At 42.4% G+C, this 18,269-nt stretch overlaps 1 protein-coding gene across 1 annotated transcript in view; it reads left to right on the forward strand.

Moving 5' to 3' along the window:
• The window catches only part of LOC142011070 (calpain-8-like), a 45,358-nt gene that overhangs the window by 17,054 nt on the left and 10,035 nt on the right, over positions 1-18,269 (forward strand). Inside the window, exons 5-15 of the mRNA XM_074989908.1 lie at positions 170-338; positions 2,323-2,406; positions 3,169-3,254; positions 5,344-5,418; positions 6,772-6,932; positions 7,946-8,121; positions 11,229-11,240; positions 14,177-14,388; positions 15,976-16,012; positions 16,827-16,892; positions 18,082-18,139. Of these exons, the coding sequence (XP_074846009.1) occupies positions 170-338; positions 2,323-2,406; positions 3,169-3,254; positions 5,344-5,418; positions 6,772-6,932; positions 7,946-8,121; positions 11,229-11,240; positions 14,177-14,388; positions 15,976-16,012; positions 16,827-16,892; positions 18,082-18,139 (1,136 nt within the window). The remainder of the gene's footprint in view (positions 1-169; positions 339-2,322; positions 2,407-3,168; positions 3,255-5,343; positions 5,419-6,771; positions 6,933-7,945; positions 8,122-11,228; positions 11,241-14,176; positions 14,389-15,975; positions 16,013-16,826; positions 16,893-18,081; positions 18,140-18,269) is intronic.

Consider the following 18,269-nt stretch of genomic DNA (forward strand, 5'->3'; position numbering starts at 1 on the left):
CAATATGTTTTACTTATTACTGATACAAGTAACACCTGCATGTACAGTAAGAGAGACTGGGTTCTACATGGTTATGTCTGTAATGCAAATGTGATTTGTGTGTGTGCGGATGTGTAAACTGGCTGGATGCTCCTTAGTAGCCTCTGTTCTTTTGTTTTCTTCACCATAGATTAAACGGCTCTTATGAGGCTCTCACAGGAGGCTCCACTATAGAAGGGTTCGAGGATTTCACTGGAGGCATTGCGGAGTCTTATGATCTGAGGAAGGCACCACCCAACCTATATCAGATCATTCAGAAGGCCTTGCAAGCTGGGTCACTGCTTGGCTGCTCCATTGATGTGAGATGCTGAGAGTATTTTTTTACTCTTTCACCTTCTGAACGCTGATCTGTGTAGTAAGGAAAGTTCAGGTCATTAGCAGGAATTAAAGTCGGTGGGGACTTTCTACTAATTCCAGTGGGCCTTGGAGCAGATCCTACATGTGCAACTGCCCCCATCATGTCTTCTTAATCAGAAAAGAGCCTAACAATTAGAGCTGGACACTAGAAACATTATTTCTGGGTTCTATTCCTGGCCATGCCTCTGATTACCACTTCGTTTTACTGATCTGTAAAACGGGCACAGGTTAGCACTGCTGTGTCACAGGAATTGTGTGAGGTTTTATTAATTCCAGGCTATTGTGATCCTTGGATTAAGTGGGCTAGAGAGGTATGCAGTGCCATTATCTGCACAAATATCTTGAGAAATTTTTGGTTAATGTTGTCTCCCTGACTTTCTAGTTAGCCCTGATGTTTGACACGACCTCACATGTACTGGGGATGGCATGAATCTCTTGCAGAGGTGCAGCAGTTTGCCCCAAGCTTAATTAACTCTACTGTAAGCATCTCACAGCAGATGCTTATATATATATGGAAATACACATCTCATAGAGCTGGAAGGGACCTCACTGAGTCCAGTCCCCTCCCTGCTTGGCAGGGCCAAGCACCATTCCTGGCAGATTTTTTTTTTAATCTATTTGCCCCGGACCTCTAAATGGCCTCCTCAAGGACTGAGGTCACAACCCAGGGTTTAGCAGGCTAAAGCTCAAACCGCTGAGCTATCTGCCCCCACATTATGTTTCCATTATATTTCCTCTCAGACCACATTCCTTTGATGTTGGAGAAGAAACAAGTGATTTGTCTGCATGTGGCTCTTTGAGCAATGAAATGTGGCTCCTGCTCAGAGCGTGTGCCAGGAGTACTTTCCTCCTCTCTTCACATGCACCCCAGCTCTTGGTGGGAGAAGTGCATGGCAGTGGCTCTGCTGAGTTCCAGGCACCGGGTTAGAGCCAGGGGAAGGGAAGGGGCTGGGGGTGCCCAGCTCTGGGGCTGGGGAGGGCATTGAGCCATTTACATATTTTATATCTCTTGCTTTCTCTATATGTAGATTATATATTATAGACAGATAAAAATAAATATATATTATGTGGCTATTTGCACTCTATCCACAGCTATTCTGGCTGTTAGTGTCTAATTGGTTGGCCACCCCTGGTCTGGGTCATCCAGCTTCTAAAAGGCTATTACTGCTAGAATTCCAGTGCCATCTGCCTACAGCCCCAGACACCAAAAGGAGGAGAAAGAGACAAACACAAACTCTTTGAGAATGCCTTACATTTGCTCTCTGTCTTTTAAGCATGCTTTCTTATGAGGTCATTTAAGACCCACACTCACCTTTTTCTCCACACACACCCTGGAGTTGGCACTCTTTCCCAATCCTGTAAATCACTGAACTTTGTGATTGGAAGCCTCTGCTGTTTAAAGAAATGTTAAAAGAAGCCTACAACTTTCAACTTCTTTTCTTGTGTCTGAACATATTTTTTTGGAAGTTACTCATTAAAAAGATCAGTGTTGCATATCTGAATCTCAGCATATTTGTATTCACCAAAGGCTCAATTTAGCATTGACTTCCTGGAGTCTGACCAAAACAATAGATCTGGGCTCTGGATGTGAGTTCAGAGAAGAGTTTATAACTGCAACTTATCTCTATAACAGACTGGACCTGAATATCAAAAGGTGGGAAAATTTGGATGTGAATCCAGGTTTCATCCCCCCCCACCTCAATTCTCAGCTGTGTTGGGAACTGGGGTTTTGGAGAAGCAAAGCTGAGCAGTAGAGTTTGGGTCCATTTCTGTTTAATACAGTTTGTGTGTTTGGGGTTTTCATATTTTTATTTTACCATTTAGATATTGGCAAGTGTATTACTTTAAAACGTTATTATACCATTTAGATATTGGCAACTTTAGAACCATGCGTGTGCGATATATAACAGTATTCTTATTCCCTAGATCTCTAGTGCAGCTGAAACAGAGGCAGTCACAAGCAAGAAACTGGTAAAGGGACATGCTTATTCTCTCACTGGAGCAGAAGAGGTAAATTCATACTTAATGGCTAAACCTATTGGCTCACCTATGAGAAACGTGACCTACATAGTATGGATAACCCTTGTGTATTTGCCATCACACAGAATGATTTACTAGAGTAACTCAGAACATCATTTTGGGTTTGTGATACTACACTCTATGACAACTTGCTGATGGCTCTCCTTGTCTGACCTATACGAAAATGTTGCTGATATTTTCGTTGCCACAGAGACAGACTGGCTGTTACAGTTGCTTAGCTTGAAATCTCTCCTGCTGGAAATAGCCTCTCAGAGACCTTATTCCAACTCAGAAAATGACCATAGCCTGCCCCTGCACTGTATTAACAGACTATATTATCAAGTCACTTACACTTTACATTTCACAAGCTTTCCCTCCATACCACAAGCTATCATGAGTACAGTGATGGTCCTGCTAAATAATTTGGTACCAATTACGCATCTGTACTATTTTCTGAAATATCACATGCTGTGAAGAAGGCAGATCTTGTGTTGTGGCTGATGCTTATCCTTGCATGTTCCCCATATGTTGTATGACTCACCACTGCGCCTGTAAGTAAGGCTATTTTTGCAGCTCGTGATGAAGGGGAGAGTGAAATAAAGGGTGAGAGAGGGAGATGTTTGGTGTTTTTTTAATCTCTGACCATCCCATGAGAGTACAAATTGTATTTTTCTCCAGATGTAAAAGCAAATACTACATGATAATGATTAAATTAACAAAGTGCTCAGGTTCTGCTTGTTGTGGATCCTACAGGTGAATTACCGTGGGCGCCTGGAGAAGCTGGTCAGGATCAGAAATCCCTGGGGTGAAGTGGAGTGGACTGGAGCCTGGAGTGATAAGTAGGTTATTGTAGATTGTGGCATCCCTGTCATCACTGTGTGGTCCGATTGTTTTTTAAAAATTGAACTGGTTCTGTCTACCATTATTGAGCCACACAGCACATTTGGAAAAGGTGCCAACTCAATTAATGCTTCTCAGAAATAATCCTGGCTGGGACTCCAATGACGTTTCTGTGTGAATTTGCTCCAAAGTAGAAGCATGGCGTTTCTCACACAGACACACCTTCGGAGCCCCGGCCATCATTATTCTGTCTGCTACCCAAGATCCATAAACCTGGAGACCCCGGACGTCCTGTCAGAAATAAAAATCAATATTAATAAAGTAGCCATGCTGGCAATTGATCTGTTCTGATCTCAGGAGGATTTCTTCTTACTATTGGAAGGATTCTCAATTTGTGGGAAGTGCTCTGTATTTCTCACTACGAATGAGGCCAAATAAATCAGATTCATGTCATTCTGCAAGGTGGCTCTCCTCATGCCTGTATTGTTGCTGAGATATTAGTGTAGCACCCTGGCAATTTCACGATTAGAAAACGCAGTAGGGTCCAATTGCTGTATGGGACTGCAAGGCCTAAGACAGGGCAATGTTTGACTACTGCTAGAGCTCAAAATGCTCTGAGTGGATTCAGCTAAGCACCCCAAAGTTTGAATACCCTGAACCTCTCTAGTCTGGAAGCTGGGCTTGAAATATCACAAGAGCAATGGTCCCGACATTTCTAAGATTTGCTTGGATTTGATCAGGTTAGAAAATAATTTATCATGCAGTATTTTGATATATCTGCTTCTTTTCCTGGCTGGTTGAAACAATAGCATTCTGCTTGTGTGCCACTTGAGCAAAGTTTTATCAAGAATTTTCTTTTTATCAAACCTGGCTTGCTCTCCCTAAAAGTAATGTGCTTCATACAAACTTACAGGGCTATAATCTGACTTCAGTTATACCAGTTTAAATGTGGATCATCTACATTCAGATCAGTTGTTATTCCAGATTTAGATGGGATAAGATCAGAATCAGAATGATAGAGCTGGAATAAGCTTTAAATCACCTAGTCCTTCTCCATGACCAGTGCAGAATTGTTCCCCACAGTATAGTCTCTTTCTCCATTCTTCTTTTAAAATGTCCCAACTACTGGAGGTTTCACCATTCTCTTTGGGAGACTATTAAAAATTAGAATAGATCTCACACTGAGAAACATTTCCTGATAGTCCTTTCTTAACACTATAGACTTAGTCCTTGTAATGTTCATACATTCTCGCATCTTGTAATTATGATTAAATGTAAGGTTCATTTGCTACAAATATAGTTAAATATGGACCCCAATGCTTTGACCATATTGTCTAAACAATTTCCAACTGTATATAGAGTTAATCTGCATTTTACACTGCCCTTGGGAAGAGTGAAGGATCTGGCGATGGAAGGAAGTAAGTACTTACAATAGCTGTAACTATAGAAAGATTCTAACTCCATAAAATTGTTATAAAGTAAAATATAACTACAGTAGAACCCTGAGATAAGTGCAACTCAAGTGTCCATATATCGAACGAATGTGACTCTGAGTGATGGGGAGCTGGTGCCTGGTTCTGGGTTGCCTGCCACTCAGGGGAGCTGAGAAACTGATTTGTGCATGGCAGGCAGCCCGGAGCCAGGCTCCAGCTCCCCGCCACAAACAGGAGCAGGGAAACTGACCAGTACTACTGCACTGGTCAGTTTCCTGGCTTCTGTCAGGGGCAGTAGCCTGTCTCACTGCCCCGACAGGAGCAGTTTCCCCACTTCTGTCAAGGGCAGCAGCCTCCCTGCTCCTGTCAGAGGTGGTGAGAATCAGGCTGCCACCCCTGACAGAAGCAGTTTGCCAGACCCTGCCAGGGATGGCAGCCTGACTGTTGGCTCTCACCACTGACAGGAACGGGGAAACTAACCAGTGTAGCAGCACTGGTCAGTTTCCCCTCTTCCTGTGAATGGCGGGCAGCCCAGAGCCTGGCTGTTCTGAGTTGCATAACCCCGCATAAATCAAATTTCATGTAAGAACTCAACCTCCGCATAAATTGGGGCTCTACTGTACTATGCTTATTGCTATTTATGTTTTGCCTGCAGTGCTCCGGAATGGAGTTATGTTGACCCCAAACAAAAACAAGCTCTGGATAAGCAATCAGATGATGGAGAGTTTTGGTAAGAATTATTTAGTGGGATTAATTCTTTGGAAACTGTAGACGTAGATATGCTGTTCAGCATTCCTTTGGATGGTGGTTGAGAAAATACCACTATCCAAAGGGTTAATAACAAATCCATGATTAGTCTGTTGGTTATCTCCCTTCCTATTCAAACAGCATCTTTATATGAGGATTTCTATAGAGGAATGAAATGGCAAAGACAAAGCTCAGATGTTCAATACTTTGAAGCTTGGCTTTTCCCTAAATAGCAGTAAGAAGTTCAGGTTTATAGATCAGGTCACCTCTGTTTACCGAGAATGAGTGGAAAATCCAGGACTGTATTTGCTTTCTTTGTTAATATTGAATCAATCTTTGTAGAACTCTGTCCCAAATTAGAATGACAGTTGTTCTTTTTGCACAAACGGAAGCAGGTATGCAGGGCGCCAGGCAGTGGAGAACCAGGGACAAAGCTATGAGTGCTGGATCTGATTCAGGTTTTCTTTGCTGTACATTTATTCAGAAGCAGTTTCACTAATATTGTTGAAGTTGTGGTTGATTTATGCCAGTGGAAGTGGAATCAGAGTAAGTCTCTAAGTGTAAGGAGTGTGTCAGTCCTCGGGAGAGTGCATGGACTTCTGTTGACAGTGTTTCCTGCCCTCCTGGGAAGCTGACAAGATGCCCTGATTGTCTTCTGTGTGATGAGATATGTGTCACCCTAGCTGAGATACTGGGAAACATCAACAGCGGAGGAATAGCCAATTAAAAAAAAATCTGGTTGTGTCTACACCTGCTCCCAACTTTGAAGGGGGCATGTAGCTACGGGCACTTCAGAGTGCCCGTGCTACTTCAAAGTCCCTTTACTCCTCAAGTTTGGCACTTCAAAGTTGCCTCAGGGGAAAATTAACCTAACGAAGTGCTGCATATTCACCACAGCACTTTATTAGTACTCTCCCGTGGCTCTGATTACCATGTCCCCTTCAAAGTTGGGGGCAAGCATAGACACAGCCTCTCTGTAGGTTATTTGGATGTGTAGCTCTCTCATGAGGTCCTATTGTGTAACCATTGAGTAGTATCTCTTGTCCACACAACTGCACTGATTTCAGTGAAATTACTAGGGTACTAAAGTATGACTCGGCATGAGTAAACGTGGCACAATTGACTTCTTAATGAATGCTAGCCATTGAGAACTGTTGACCTGAAGAGGTGGGTTGGGGTTCCAAGAAGCCAATTTTGGTTTCAAAGTTCAGTTAGATTGAATTTCAATGGTTCTGCCATTTTCCGCCTCCTCAGAAAAGGGACCAGTTCACAGTGGGTTTGGCCAGGTATCAAATTCATGAATTCACTGTGGACTCTTTGCATTCTTTAATGTCAGGATGGCATTCTCAGATTTTCAAAGACAGTTTACACGGCTTGAAATCTGCAACTTGACTCCTGACACCCTGACAAGTGATAAGGTCAATAAATGGGGTTTCACCTTGTTCAGTGGACAGTGGAGACGAGGTGCTACTGCTGGTGGATGCCAGAATTATCCAGGTAAAGGCTCAGGTGAAATGTATATAATTTCTTCCAGTACTGATTCCATGTTGCACCACTGTTTCATCATTAGTGTGGGTTGTTCTGTGGTGTGTCATTCAGGCATTTTTATAACTGAGGCAAAGAGGAGAAGCAAAGATCTGGATTGGGTTTAGTCCATGGTGTAGGCTCAAGGCTTGTTTGGGTTAATGAAGTTGAATCTTAAAAGTGCTCTCATGAGATTTCAGCCCCAAAAGGCAGAAATTTCATGAGATCAGTTGGTATTAAGAGATTCCAATGATCAGAACTGATTGGGAATCTTGTGAGGTGAATGATTTTTATGAGATTTCTGCCCTCTTGGGCTGTATCTGTGCTTTGATTTAGAACATTGGTCCTTTCTCTCTAATCTGGACTGAGAAGCTTAGAAATGAATGAAGAGTCAGAATGGTTTGGATCTGAAGTTTCTTCTGTAGGTTTTCTACCCATTTTCCACGTTTTGGTTTTAACCCAAGCCTTCTCATTTTCTCATCAGGGTTTCTTCCCCACTTGTGCAGTTAATTCATTGCACAGTCTCTTTTTCTTTGAGCACTTTCCCTGCTTGTGTTTCTTGTGCTTTTGGCTGGACTAATCTCTTGGGGACTTTGTAGGCCACAATACAGTCACAGTTCAACACCTCAAAGACAAAGACTATTGTAATTTGGCATTCATTGTGAGGTCAAACTTGAAGAGATCCCTTCTGGGATCTGGCCCTGTAACAACAACAGTCTCAACAGAGGACATTCCCTGGGGCTAAATGTCTTTCATGGCATCAGCTCCTCCCAGTTGGTCATTACTTCTTGGGAGATGTCTTTGTAATTTGTTATTATTGCTTAAATAAATACAGAGCACCTGACTTCATACAATACAATGGAAAGGTTTGACCGAACCCCAAAGAACGTCTCTCCAAAGCACTATTTCTGTACCTCTCAGGACAGTGATCTCAGAGGCAGAGAAAGCAAAAGCTCTTTCCTTTCATTTTCCTTTGGGATTTTTAGGGACATACTGGATCAATCCCCAGTTTAAAATCAGGCTGGATGAGCCAGATGATGAAGAGGAAGGAAGTACGAGTGAGCCATGCTGCACGGTGATGGTGGGCCTGATGCAGAAGAACCGCAGGAGACAGAAGAAGATGGGGGAATCTCTACTCAGTATTGGCTATTCTCTCTATCAGGTACAGTAAGTTCTCTTTAAGGGGTTTCTCAGTGCTCACCTTAAGCAAGTGGCAACACTCAGGGAGGTTTCTCACTTTTCAGCATCATATCATATGAGATGGCTGAAACCCTTGTCTAGTTGGATTGAACACCATAGCATTGAAGTGTTCAGATAAATGGTTCAGGGTTTTTACCATTCTAACAGAAAGAGCTGCAAAAGTGTAGGTGGCTAATTTAACACTAAAGTCATTCAGATCTTTTCTCTTGCAAAGCCTAAAGAATGATAGTCTATAGTGGATGGAGAGTCCAGAAAAATGGTTCAGTCTTGGGCCAGTGACTACTTTCTGCTGCTTGCTTGAATTATTTTTCTTTGAATATGCAAATTCTTCATTACCTACCATAATACTGTTGTGTCGGTTTCTGAGTTTATATAACGTTTATTACCAATGTCTGTGCAAACAGTTGGAAAATATACTGAAGGGGACAATCCTGCAGTAGTATGAGCTGGGAGTAGGACTTACCCATCTCTAAGTACTGTGATGCCTTGGAAACAAAACCAAAACATCAAATTCCAATGGATACTATCATTCATTGTTTTCCTGCAGATATGATGTCATGAAGTGTAGCATAGACTCATGTGGCCAAAGGTCATTCATAGCCACAGTTGAGAGCAAATGGGAATGATTAACTTTTGCTAATGTGGCTTGTACGTTGTTCTTTCCTGCTCTTCTGGGTGTGTTGTATAGTTTTTTTTTCAGAGCTGAAAATGTTGCTATGATATAACTAGCAACGGGTTTTCCTCTGCCATAGTATCTGTTCACACAGCTCTCAGAGTTTGCCATGCCATCTGTTTGACACCAAGCAACCCAATCCATTTGCACTGTAGAATTTGCACATTAAAGAATGTCTGTCTCTACTTATTTAGCATCACAGAGAGACCAAAGCACAATGTTTCTGCCTTCGTATCTTCCAACCTTCCAAAATAACTCACTCATCTGCCCACTTCATAATCTTTTACATGTCCGGGTGGATTTAGTTTAACAAATGAACTCTGTATCTTGAAAGGAAGGTCTACTAAATCCTCTAACACTCATCCATGATACAAGCTACCACTGATACTTTTGCCTGTGGATGGATAGTATTTCAGCTGGGACCTATGACTAAGGAAGACCTCCTCTAGCTGGGAAAATATCTGAGCAGATATGTGGATAACACAAAAAGAGAATATGTATACAGAAGTTTGTCTGCAGCACTGAATTTTATATACATCATGTCAATGAAGCTAAATCAAAGACAATTATATTAGTAATAACTGCTACAAGTAACTCAGAGGGGTAGCTGTGTTAGTCTGTATCTGCAAAAACCAAATTTATTAGGGCATAAGCTTTTGTGGGTAAAACCCACTTCATCAGATGAGCTGGAGTGAAAATTACAGAGACAGGGATATATATAAGAACACAAGGAGTACTTGTCAAGTGTAGGACCAGTGTTAATGAGTCTAATCAAGTCAGTGTGGGTGTGTCTAATTCTCAACATTTGTTGTGGGATGTGACTATGAAGAAAGCGGAAATTGCCTTTATTGTGTGTTAACCAGTTAATCATTTTAGATCGAATCAGGTCTTAACTAGCTAATGCACTAAAAAGGCAATTTCCCCTCTCTTGATAGAGACTCAATTAGCCCCATTAATACTTCCTCTGAAATTTCCACACCAGCTCATTTTATGAAGTGGGTTTTACCCACAACAACTTATGCCCTAATAAATCTGTTAGTCTCTAAGCGTAGTCTACACGGCTTACTTATTTTGAAATAACAGCTGTTATTCTGAAATAACTTTGCTGTTGTCTACACTATGCACACATTATTTCAAAATAAATTTGAAATAGCAGGTATGTTATTTTCAAATGGGTAAACCTTATTACAGGAGGAATACCGCCTATTTTGAAATAGGTGCTGTTAAGGGCCGTGTCTACACGTGCACGCTACTTCGAAGTAGTGGTGCCAACTTCGAAATAGCGCCCGTCACGGCTACACGTGTTGGGCGCTATTTCGAAGTTGAAATCGACGTTAGGTGGCGAGATGTCGAAGTCGCTAACCCCATGAGGGGATGGGAATAGCTCCCTACTTCGAAGTTGAACGTCAAAGTAGGGCACGTGTAGACGATCTGCGTCCCGCAACATCGAAATAGCGGGGTCCGCCATGGCAGCCATCAGCTGAGGGGGTGAGAGACGCTCTCTCTCCAGCCCCTGCGGGGCTCTATGGTCATCGTGTGCAGCAGCCCTTAGCCCAGGGTTTCTGGCTGCTGCTGCTGCAGCTGGGGATCCATGCTGCATGCACAGGGTCTTCAACCAGTTGTCGGCTCAGTGGATCTTGTGTTGTTTAGTGCAACTGTGTCTGGGAGGGGCCCTTTAAGGGAGTGGCTTGCTGTTGAGTCTGCCCTGTGACCCTGTCTGCAGCTGTTCCTGGCACCCTTATTTCGATGTGTGCTACTTTGGCATGTAGACGTTCCCTCTCAGCTCCTGTTTCGATGTGGTGCTGCCCAACGTCAAAGTTGAACGTCGACGTTGCCAGCCCTGGAGGACGTGTAGACGTTATTCATCGAAATAGACTATTTCGATGTAGCGTGCACGTGTAGACATAGCCAAGGTGTGCGGTAGTGCTTATTTTGAAATACGCTTCTGTGTGTATCAGTGTTATTTCAAAACAGCTGTTTCAGAATAGCTATTCCGGAATAGTTTATTCAAAATAGGGCTGCTGTGTAGACTTACTTTAAGGTGCCATATGATCCCTTGTTTCTGCAATTGAGTGCACAGTCTTGTACTTTTATATGGTGTGAGTCTCCAAGCAGCACACTCCTGTGTAAACCAGACATAAAAGACATTCTATAAGACGCGGCTATGGGAGAAGTTTTCAAAAAATGCTCAAGTGACTTGGGAGCACAAGTCCTATTCAAATTTATGCTTCCAAATCACTTGGGTGCTTTTGAAAATTCTGTCCTATATTCACAAGTACAAATTATGGTACTTCTAAGCTATTCTATTAACTCATCAAGGCCTTAATTACACAGATTAAAACTGCCTTGCAAAACTCTATTTGCCACCTTTCATTATTGACTTATCTCTTTTGCAGGTCCCTAAAGAGGTATGTACATTGTACTGGAGACTTCCAACCTTCAGCTGACCACCTACTATTGGGATTGAGATTTTAATATAACCGTTGCTTGAAGCATGATGCCTTCTAAATTGAAAACAAACCTTTTGGAAACTTTTGACTGGGGTCTTTTTATTCACTAAATTGTTATTTGAAGACAAACGTTGCACCTTCAGTATAGCAACTTGAAAGGAACTGCAAGGTGAGGTTTCATCCGGGTCAGATTCTGATCTCATTTACACTAATCTCCACTGATTTCTATTGATCTCAGTGTAACTAAGATCACATTTGGATCATTGTGGCTAGTAAAGATTATGGCAGAATAGGGTCCATATTGAGACGGTACATTGTATTTTCCCTTTCCTGCTTTAAGGAAAACCCATTTTATATTATTTAAAGAAATATCAAATTCTGTGGATCCCTCTCTCTTTATAATGCTGTGCAAGAGTCCCATGTCATCAATTTATCCATCTTTACCTCCCCAATCCTCAGTCAAGTGTTACAATAAAGAGGTGTTTCGTTTCTAAAATATGGACCACAAAAGAGTGTTTGGAGCTAGACGGGGTCATACTCATTACTAGAGTGCATCATTTTGTGTTGTCAGCTGGGCTGCATTTTTCGTGCCTTTGTTCTTGCCTAATAACCTAATGTGCAGCTGTGTGCCATTTATCTGCTCTCTGTTTACAGTTTCAGACATAAAGGCCATTTCGAAGTTTACTAATGAAGCGCTGAAATACATATTGAGAGCCTCATTAGCATGTGGGCGGCTGCGGCACTTCGAAATTGCCACGGCTCACCGCCACACAGCTCATCCAGACGGGGCTCCCTTTCGAAAGGACCCCAGCAACTTCGAAATCCCCTTATTCCCATCTGCTGATGGCCATGGATTTGCTGATGGCCATTTGCATGGCCATTTCCAAGTTTTGGGCTAGTGTAGATGTAGCCAAAGAGAAATAGAACTTACACATTGAAAGTATATTGGATCTGATTTCTTAACTTTGGGTTGCAGCATAGTTTAGCTTCAGACTAGGGGAAGAGAAAGAATTGATCTAGTTGTTTGAATAGTGGATTATATAAAATCCCGTGTTTACTTTTAAAAAGAGAAAAGCTATCCTATTATTCTACAGTTTGACAGTGGTGCTATAGTGTTTAGGGCTATTATTGTAAAATGTATATATTTATGGAGGAAGTCACAGCTGATCACCCTTCTGAATAAGTTTAGCAAATTTACATAGCCAAGCCAGAAACACTATCAGTATGTCTTTCTACACACCCTATATCAAACATACTCAATCTTTCTTTTATCGTTGACTTGATGAATCATGCATTTTGAAGGAAATTTTATGGAGTAAAGGTGTGTTGAATGGGATTTCTAAAAGGTGTGTTTAACCATTGAGTTAAACCACTGAGTCTTGTTTAATTCTGATGATCAGGTATAAGTAGCTGATTTGCTTGCACACTATGTAAAATGTAACCAGATTATTATTCATGGAAAGGTTGAGAGGCATTTTCAAAACCACGAAAGGATTAGCTACACATTTCCCACTGAAATTAATGGGAGTTTTGTGGCTGAATCCTGTGGTTGGCTTTGAAAACCACAAACCATTCTACCTCTTATGTCTACTGCTTGAAGTTTGCAAGGCAGCAGCTCAGAATTCACATAACATATCCAATAAAAAGAATATTTCCAAGATACATCTTGCATCCATTCATAGTTCTGGTCTATAGATACCGTAAGAAGTGAGGAATAAATGATAGTCTGTGAGGCTGGTGAAACAGATTATTGGAGAAATAGTGCTAGAGCTGCAATGTCAGCAAACAACTTGTGTGGCCAGTTGGTTTGTTCATATTTGAGCCCCTTGGTCCTATATATGTGAACGTGTTCATGACGGGCGGGGGGCAGTGTTGTCCTCTGGAATGTTTTGTGTTCATGAATGCCACAGTCATATGGAAACAAGGGTGTGTGTTGTTCTCTCTTTTCCCATTTAAAAAAAAAAAATCAGTTTTCCAAACAGGGAGCAGAAACGACAGCATGTGACTTCGGCTGTGAATAGTCAAAGTGAACAGTTTGGCTGGGTCTACACGTGCCCCTTCCTTTTGAAAGGGGCATGTTAATGAGCAGGTTCGAAATATGCTAATGAGGCACTGCAATGAATATGCAGCAGCTCATTAGCATAATGGCAGCTGTGGCGATTCGAAAGTGCGGCTTTTCGAATCGCACGCCGCCCATGGAGACGGGACTTTCCGAAAGGACCCCCCCCAGTTTTCGAAAGCCCTTCTTCCTATCTGTGATCGGAAGAACAGCTTTCGAAAACTGGGGGGGTCCTTTCGGAAGGTCCCACCTCCACGGGCGGCGCGCGATTCGAAAAGCCGCACTTTCGAATCGCCGCAGCTGCCATTATGCTAATGAGGTGCTACATATTCATTGAAGCACCTCATTAGCATATTTCGAACCTGCTCATTAACATTCCCCTTTCGAAAGGAAGGGGCACGTGTAGACCCAGCCTTTGAGTTTTACAAATTTATTCAGCCTGGTGCCTGTTTGTGAAGTGTGTTCATGAACAATTTGTGCGGGAAAATAAAGTGCTAAGTTCATGGAACAACTTATTCATAACAAACAACCTGTCCAGTGGTAAGTGCACGTTAACATGGAACTACTATTTATTGTCTCACTGACATTATAGAGACATGTAAAAAGTTTGGTCCTGCTAGAGTTAAGGACTGTCTCCTTTCTGTTCAGACTGTTCTGCTGGATCTGATTTTATATTGCAATGTTTGTCTTCCTCACCTGTACTCAGTGGATATATTACTTCTAGCTAGCATGAAATTCTGAGGATGGCTTTTAAACAATGAAACAGAATCAGGGAACTTTAGGCTTCCTGGTGATGTTAGCCAATTGATTTTTTAAGAGAACATTATTTCTGCAGCTGCAAAATAACACAGATGTCCATCTGAGCCGAGATTTCTTCACAACCAACCGACCAGTAGCTCGGTCTGACACCTATGTTAACCTGCGTGAAGTCTCCGGACGTATCAAACTGCCCCAAGGAGAGTACATCATTGTGCCATCTACATTTGAGCCTTTTAAAAATGGAGAGTTCTGCCTTCGAGTTTTCTCCGAGAAACAGGCTAAAGCTCAGTATGTATCTTCATAAGGCTCCCTCTGCTCAAGGTGGGGCATGCAAGGAAAGAGGTAGAATATTCCACGCTCTGTGGCAGACTTGAGAGCTGTGCCCTGCCCTGTCCCTGAGCCATTATGGCACCCAAAGGCTGCTTGTGTCCCAAAATCAATACATCCATACATGGGTGCCAGCTGTCTCATTTCCCTCAGGGTGCTTGCCCCCAGACCCTCACTTCAGCCCTTTCCTCAAGGCCCTGCCCCTATCCCGGTTCTTTCTGCTCCTTGCTCTGCCCCATCTCTTGCCTGCTGCTAAACAGCAAATGCACAATCGGTGGGGGGGCTCTGGGGGAGGGTGAGGAGAGGAGCTGATCAGCAGGGCTGCTTGGTGGGTGCTGAGAGCACCCACTATGTTTTTCTATGGGTGTGCTAGCCCTGGAGCACCCACAGAGTTGGCACCTATGCATCTACGCATTATAGAGCAATGGTGTATCAGCTACGTTCTAGTGCACCCACTACTGTAGTACCTGAACATGCCTCGGGGTCTAGAGGATGAAAGCTCTTTGTCAGCAAGTGCTCTGAGGAAATGTAAGGACATAAGAACAATAACACTGTGTCAGATCCAATCCATTCCCTGTCTTCTGACCATGGCCAGTGCCAGCTGCTTCTAAGTCAATGAGCAGAATAGGAAATTACCAAGGGATGCAGTCCCCCGTTGTCGTCCACTTCCAGCTTCCGGCAATCAGATATTTGGGGCTCACAGTACATGGAGATGCATCCTGACTATTGTGGCTAAAAGACATTTTGGCTTTTATAACATCCCCTAGCAACAAATTCCACAGGCTGACTTTTTGTGACATGAAAAGGTACTTCCTTGGGTTTGTTTTAAACCCACTGCCCATTAATTTCATTGGGTGACCTTAGTTCTTGTGTTATGTGAAGGAGTAAATAACACTTTGTTATTTACTTTCTCCACAGCACTCATGATTTTATTGACCTCTATCAAATCCTCTATTAATTTTCTCTTTTCCAAGCTGGAAAGTCAGTCTTTTTAATCTCTCTTTATACAGAAGCTGTTCCATACCCTTAACCAATTTTGTTGCACTTCTCTGTACATTTTCCAGCTCTAAGATATCTTTTTTGAGATGGGGTGATAGGAACTGCATGCAATAGTCAAGGTGTGGGTGTACCATGGATTTCTATAGTGGCATTATGATATTTTCTTTTATTATCTATTCCTTTCCTAATGATTCCTAACATTCTGTTGGCTTTTTTTGACTGCTGCTGCTGACTGAGCAGATGTTTTCTGAGATGAGAACAGAAGTGGGGGGAAGGGGATGGCCATCAAGTGTAATTATTATACCAAGTGGCCAGGAGAAGGAAAAAAGCTGGAGAAGCTGAATACACAGCAAGAGAACCAACTAGCGCTTTTAAGCCTAGGTAATCTGGTGGACATGGCAGCAGTGCTAGATTTAAAAATGTAGTGATATTATGTGGGCTGAGGTAGGATTATTGCTCAAGTTACCATGTTAGGGACCACAGTTCTATACAATAATCTATTGTTTTATACAATATATTATTGGTCCTTTCTGTATTTTTGTCCCCCAGGGAAATTGGTGACGTAGTGGCTGCGAAACCATATGAGGTAAATACCAAAGTTTGATCTAAATGAACAGCTTCTTGGGCAAGCAGACATTTAATTTGGAATTTTGCTGAAGCTGGCATGAGCAGAAATCAGGGTAGCCCACCTTACTCATGTAGAGAAGTCCTGAAATTGAAAACCTCCTTTTCCAAACAGGTTCTATGTGCATTTTGAGGCAAAATTTTGCCCATGGGATTCCATAACTGAGCCATAATGTGTCAATTCAGAATACATACATGTAAGGGCAATATAATACTGGCGGGGGTAGCATGATCCTTTCCATAAAGAAAAAGAATCTCAAAGTACATCTCAAAAGCAGGCCTCCAACAGATTGTACAGTTGATGTGGGCTGGCTCAAGACAATCTTCTTCACATCTGTTTTGTGATCCTAATTTAAAAACAAAAGAGTCTTTTCTAAACAGGCTCTGACTACACAGCAGTTAAACATCTGCAGCTGGCTGAAGATTGCTGTTTAGACATTCAGGGTCAGGCTTTAATCTGAGCCCTGGGATCCTGAAGGACAGGAAGGTCCCAGAGCTCACGGTTGAATCCAAGTCTCAAAAATCTATACAGCCATTTTACAGCTGCGCACTCTGAGCCCTGTGAGCCCAGGCTGGCTGAGCAGAGCCAGCTGCAGCCAGGTGTGTCTTTTATTTCAGTATAGACATACCCTCAGTCTCAGAAACCAGATGGAGCTGGTCTTCCAAATGGAATTAAAGCATTTGTTTAGGAAATTGTTCTGTTTAGCAATTTCAAACAGATCCACTCATTTCTTGACACCTGTGTCACCACATTATCATTTGTTTCTGCCCTTTAGCCTCATGTTGATGATGAGAGCATAGATGTTGAATTCAAGAGCTTGTTTGAGAAGCTTTCTGGAGAGGTGAGTGGACTAAAAATAATAATAAAAAAGACAGTGGCATCTTGGTACAGAGTTGGAAAACTATTTTGAGTAGCATATCTCTTGTTTATCCAGTCTTCCAGAGTATAAAATGGATTCGCCCATTTATTAACTCACTGGCTACCATTTTGGTCCAATTTAATGCACCTTACAATCGCCCTTTCTACATTCTTACTGAGGCAGAATGTGATTCTCTCAAGGTGTAGCTTTACTTTAAAAGACTGTGGAAGAGAGTGATGTAAATTACCTGAGGGTTGGGGAGGGTCTGCTGCTTGGTGTTTGTACTCATGGCCATTGTGTCAGTGTTCCTTGTTGTTGGTTAGAAGCTATTGAACTCAGGAATCTGTTGCTGGAGGGTACTGTTGCAGTCACTCCTAATTACTTCGTAGGAGACCTTAGAGCTGGCAAAATCCAGCTGCACAAACTGGCTTGTAGCTGTCAAACTGGATTAGCTCCTAAGGAGCAAATACCTGGAGCCAGTTTGAAGTGTGAGAACACCACTTATAGCTGCAGAGACTTGTTTGAGTTGTTGTCCTGGGTTCCTTCAGCCAGTTCCCTTTCAGTTTCCGTAAGTCTGGAAAAGCTCAGATGCATTTCTGAATCTCTTTATTTGAGGCACTGTGCCAATGGAAGTCATCTGGGGTTGCTTGTAGAAATTAAATTTGTCGTGGGCTGCCACACTGAGATACCAGACATTTTATTTGCATTCTAAACATGAGGGAATATCTGTGATAGGTCTTAGGCTTTGTTTACACTAGCACTTTTGTCAGCAAAACTTTTGTGGGTCAGGGTGTGACAACTCCTCCCCACCCAACCAACAAATATTTAACAGATAAAAGTGGTGCTGGTGTGGAGAGTAATGTGTGGGAGGGAGAGCACCTCCTATTGACATAACTACTACCACACAGGGGTGGTTTAATTGTGCTGGCAGATAGGCTCTTTTCCACCTGCATATAGCAGCTACAAAGGAGACCTTACAGTGGCACAGCTGTAGCAATACAGCTGTGTTCCTGGGGGGTCTGGAGTGTAAACAAAGCACTGGATTATCAGGCCTTAAAATAAGGGTTAGAAGTGGAATTGTCTGTAGCAGTGTTGCAATGAACAAACACACAACTGGTTTGTTCCAAACGCTTATGTTATCCCCTGAAATATGTTTGTCTTCTGTTTCCAGGACTGTGAAATGACAGCAGATGAACTTCAAACTGTTCTGAATAGGGTGTTGGCAAAGAGTAAGTGATGTTAGATGTTGCACCCACATAGGCAGATGCTTCCATCAGACAGACAGGATCTCTGGATCACAATGAATTTCTGTGCAAGGGTCACTTCTGAAAGCTTGTGAACAAGAAGTAATGTTTAAGA

The sequence above is a fragment of the Carettochelys insculpta genome, chromosome 3 (genome assembly GCF_033958435.1).
Source record: "Carettochelys insculpta isolate YL-2023 chromosome 3, ASM3395843v1, whole genome shotgun sequence".
Classification (NCBI taxonomy): domain Eukaryota; kingdom Metazoa; phylum Chordata; order Testudines; family Carettochelyidae; genus Carettochelys; species Carettochelys insculpta.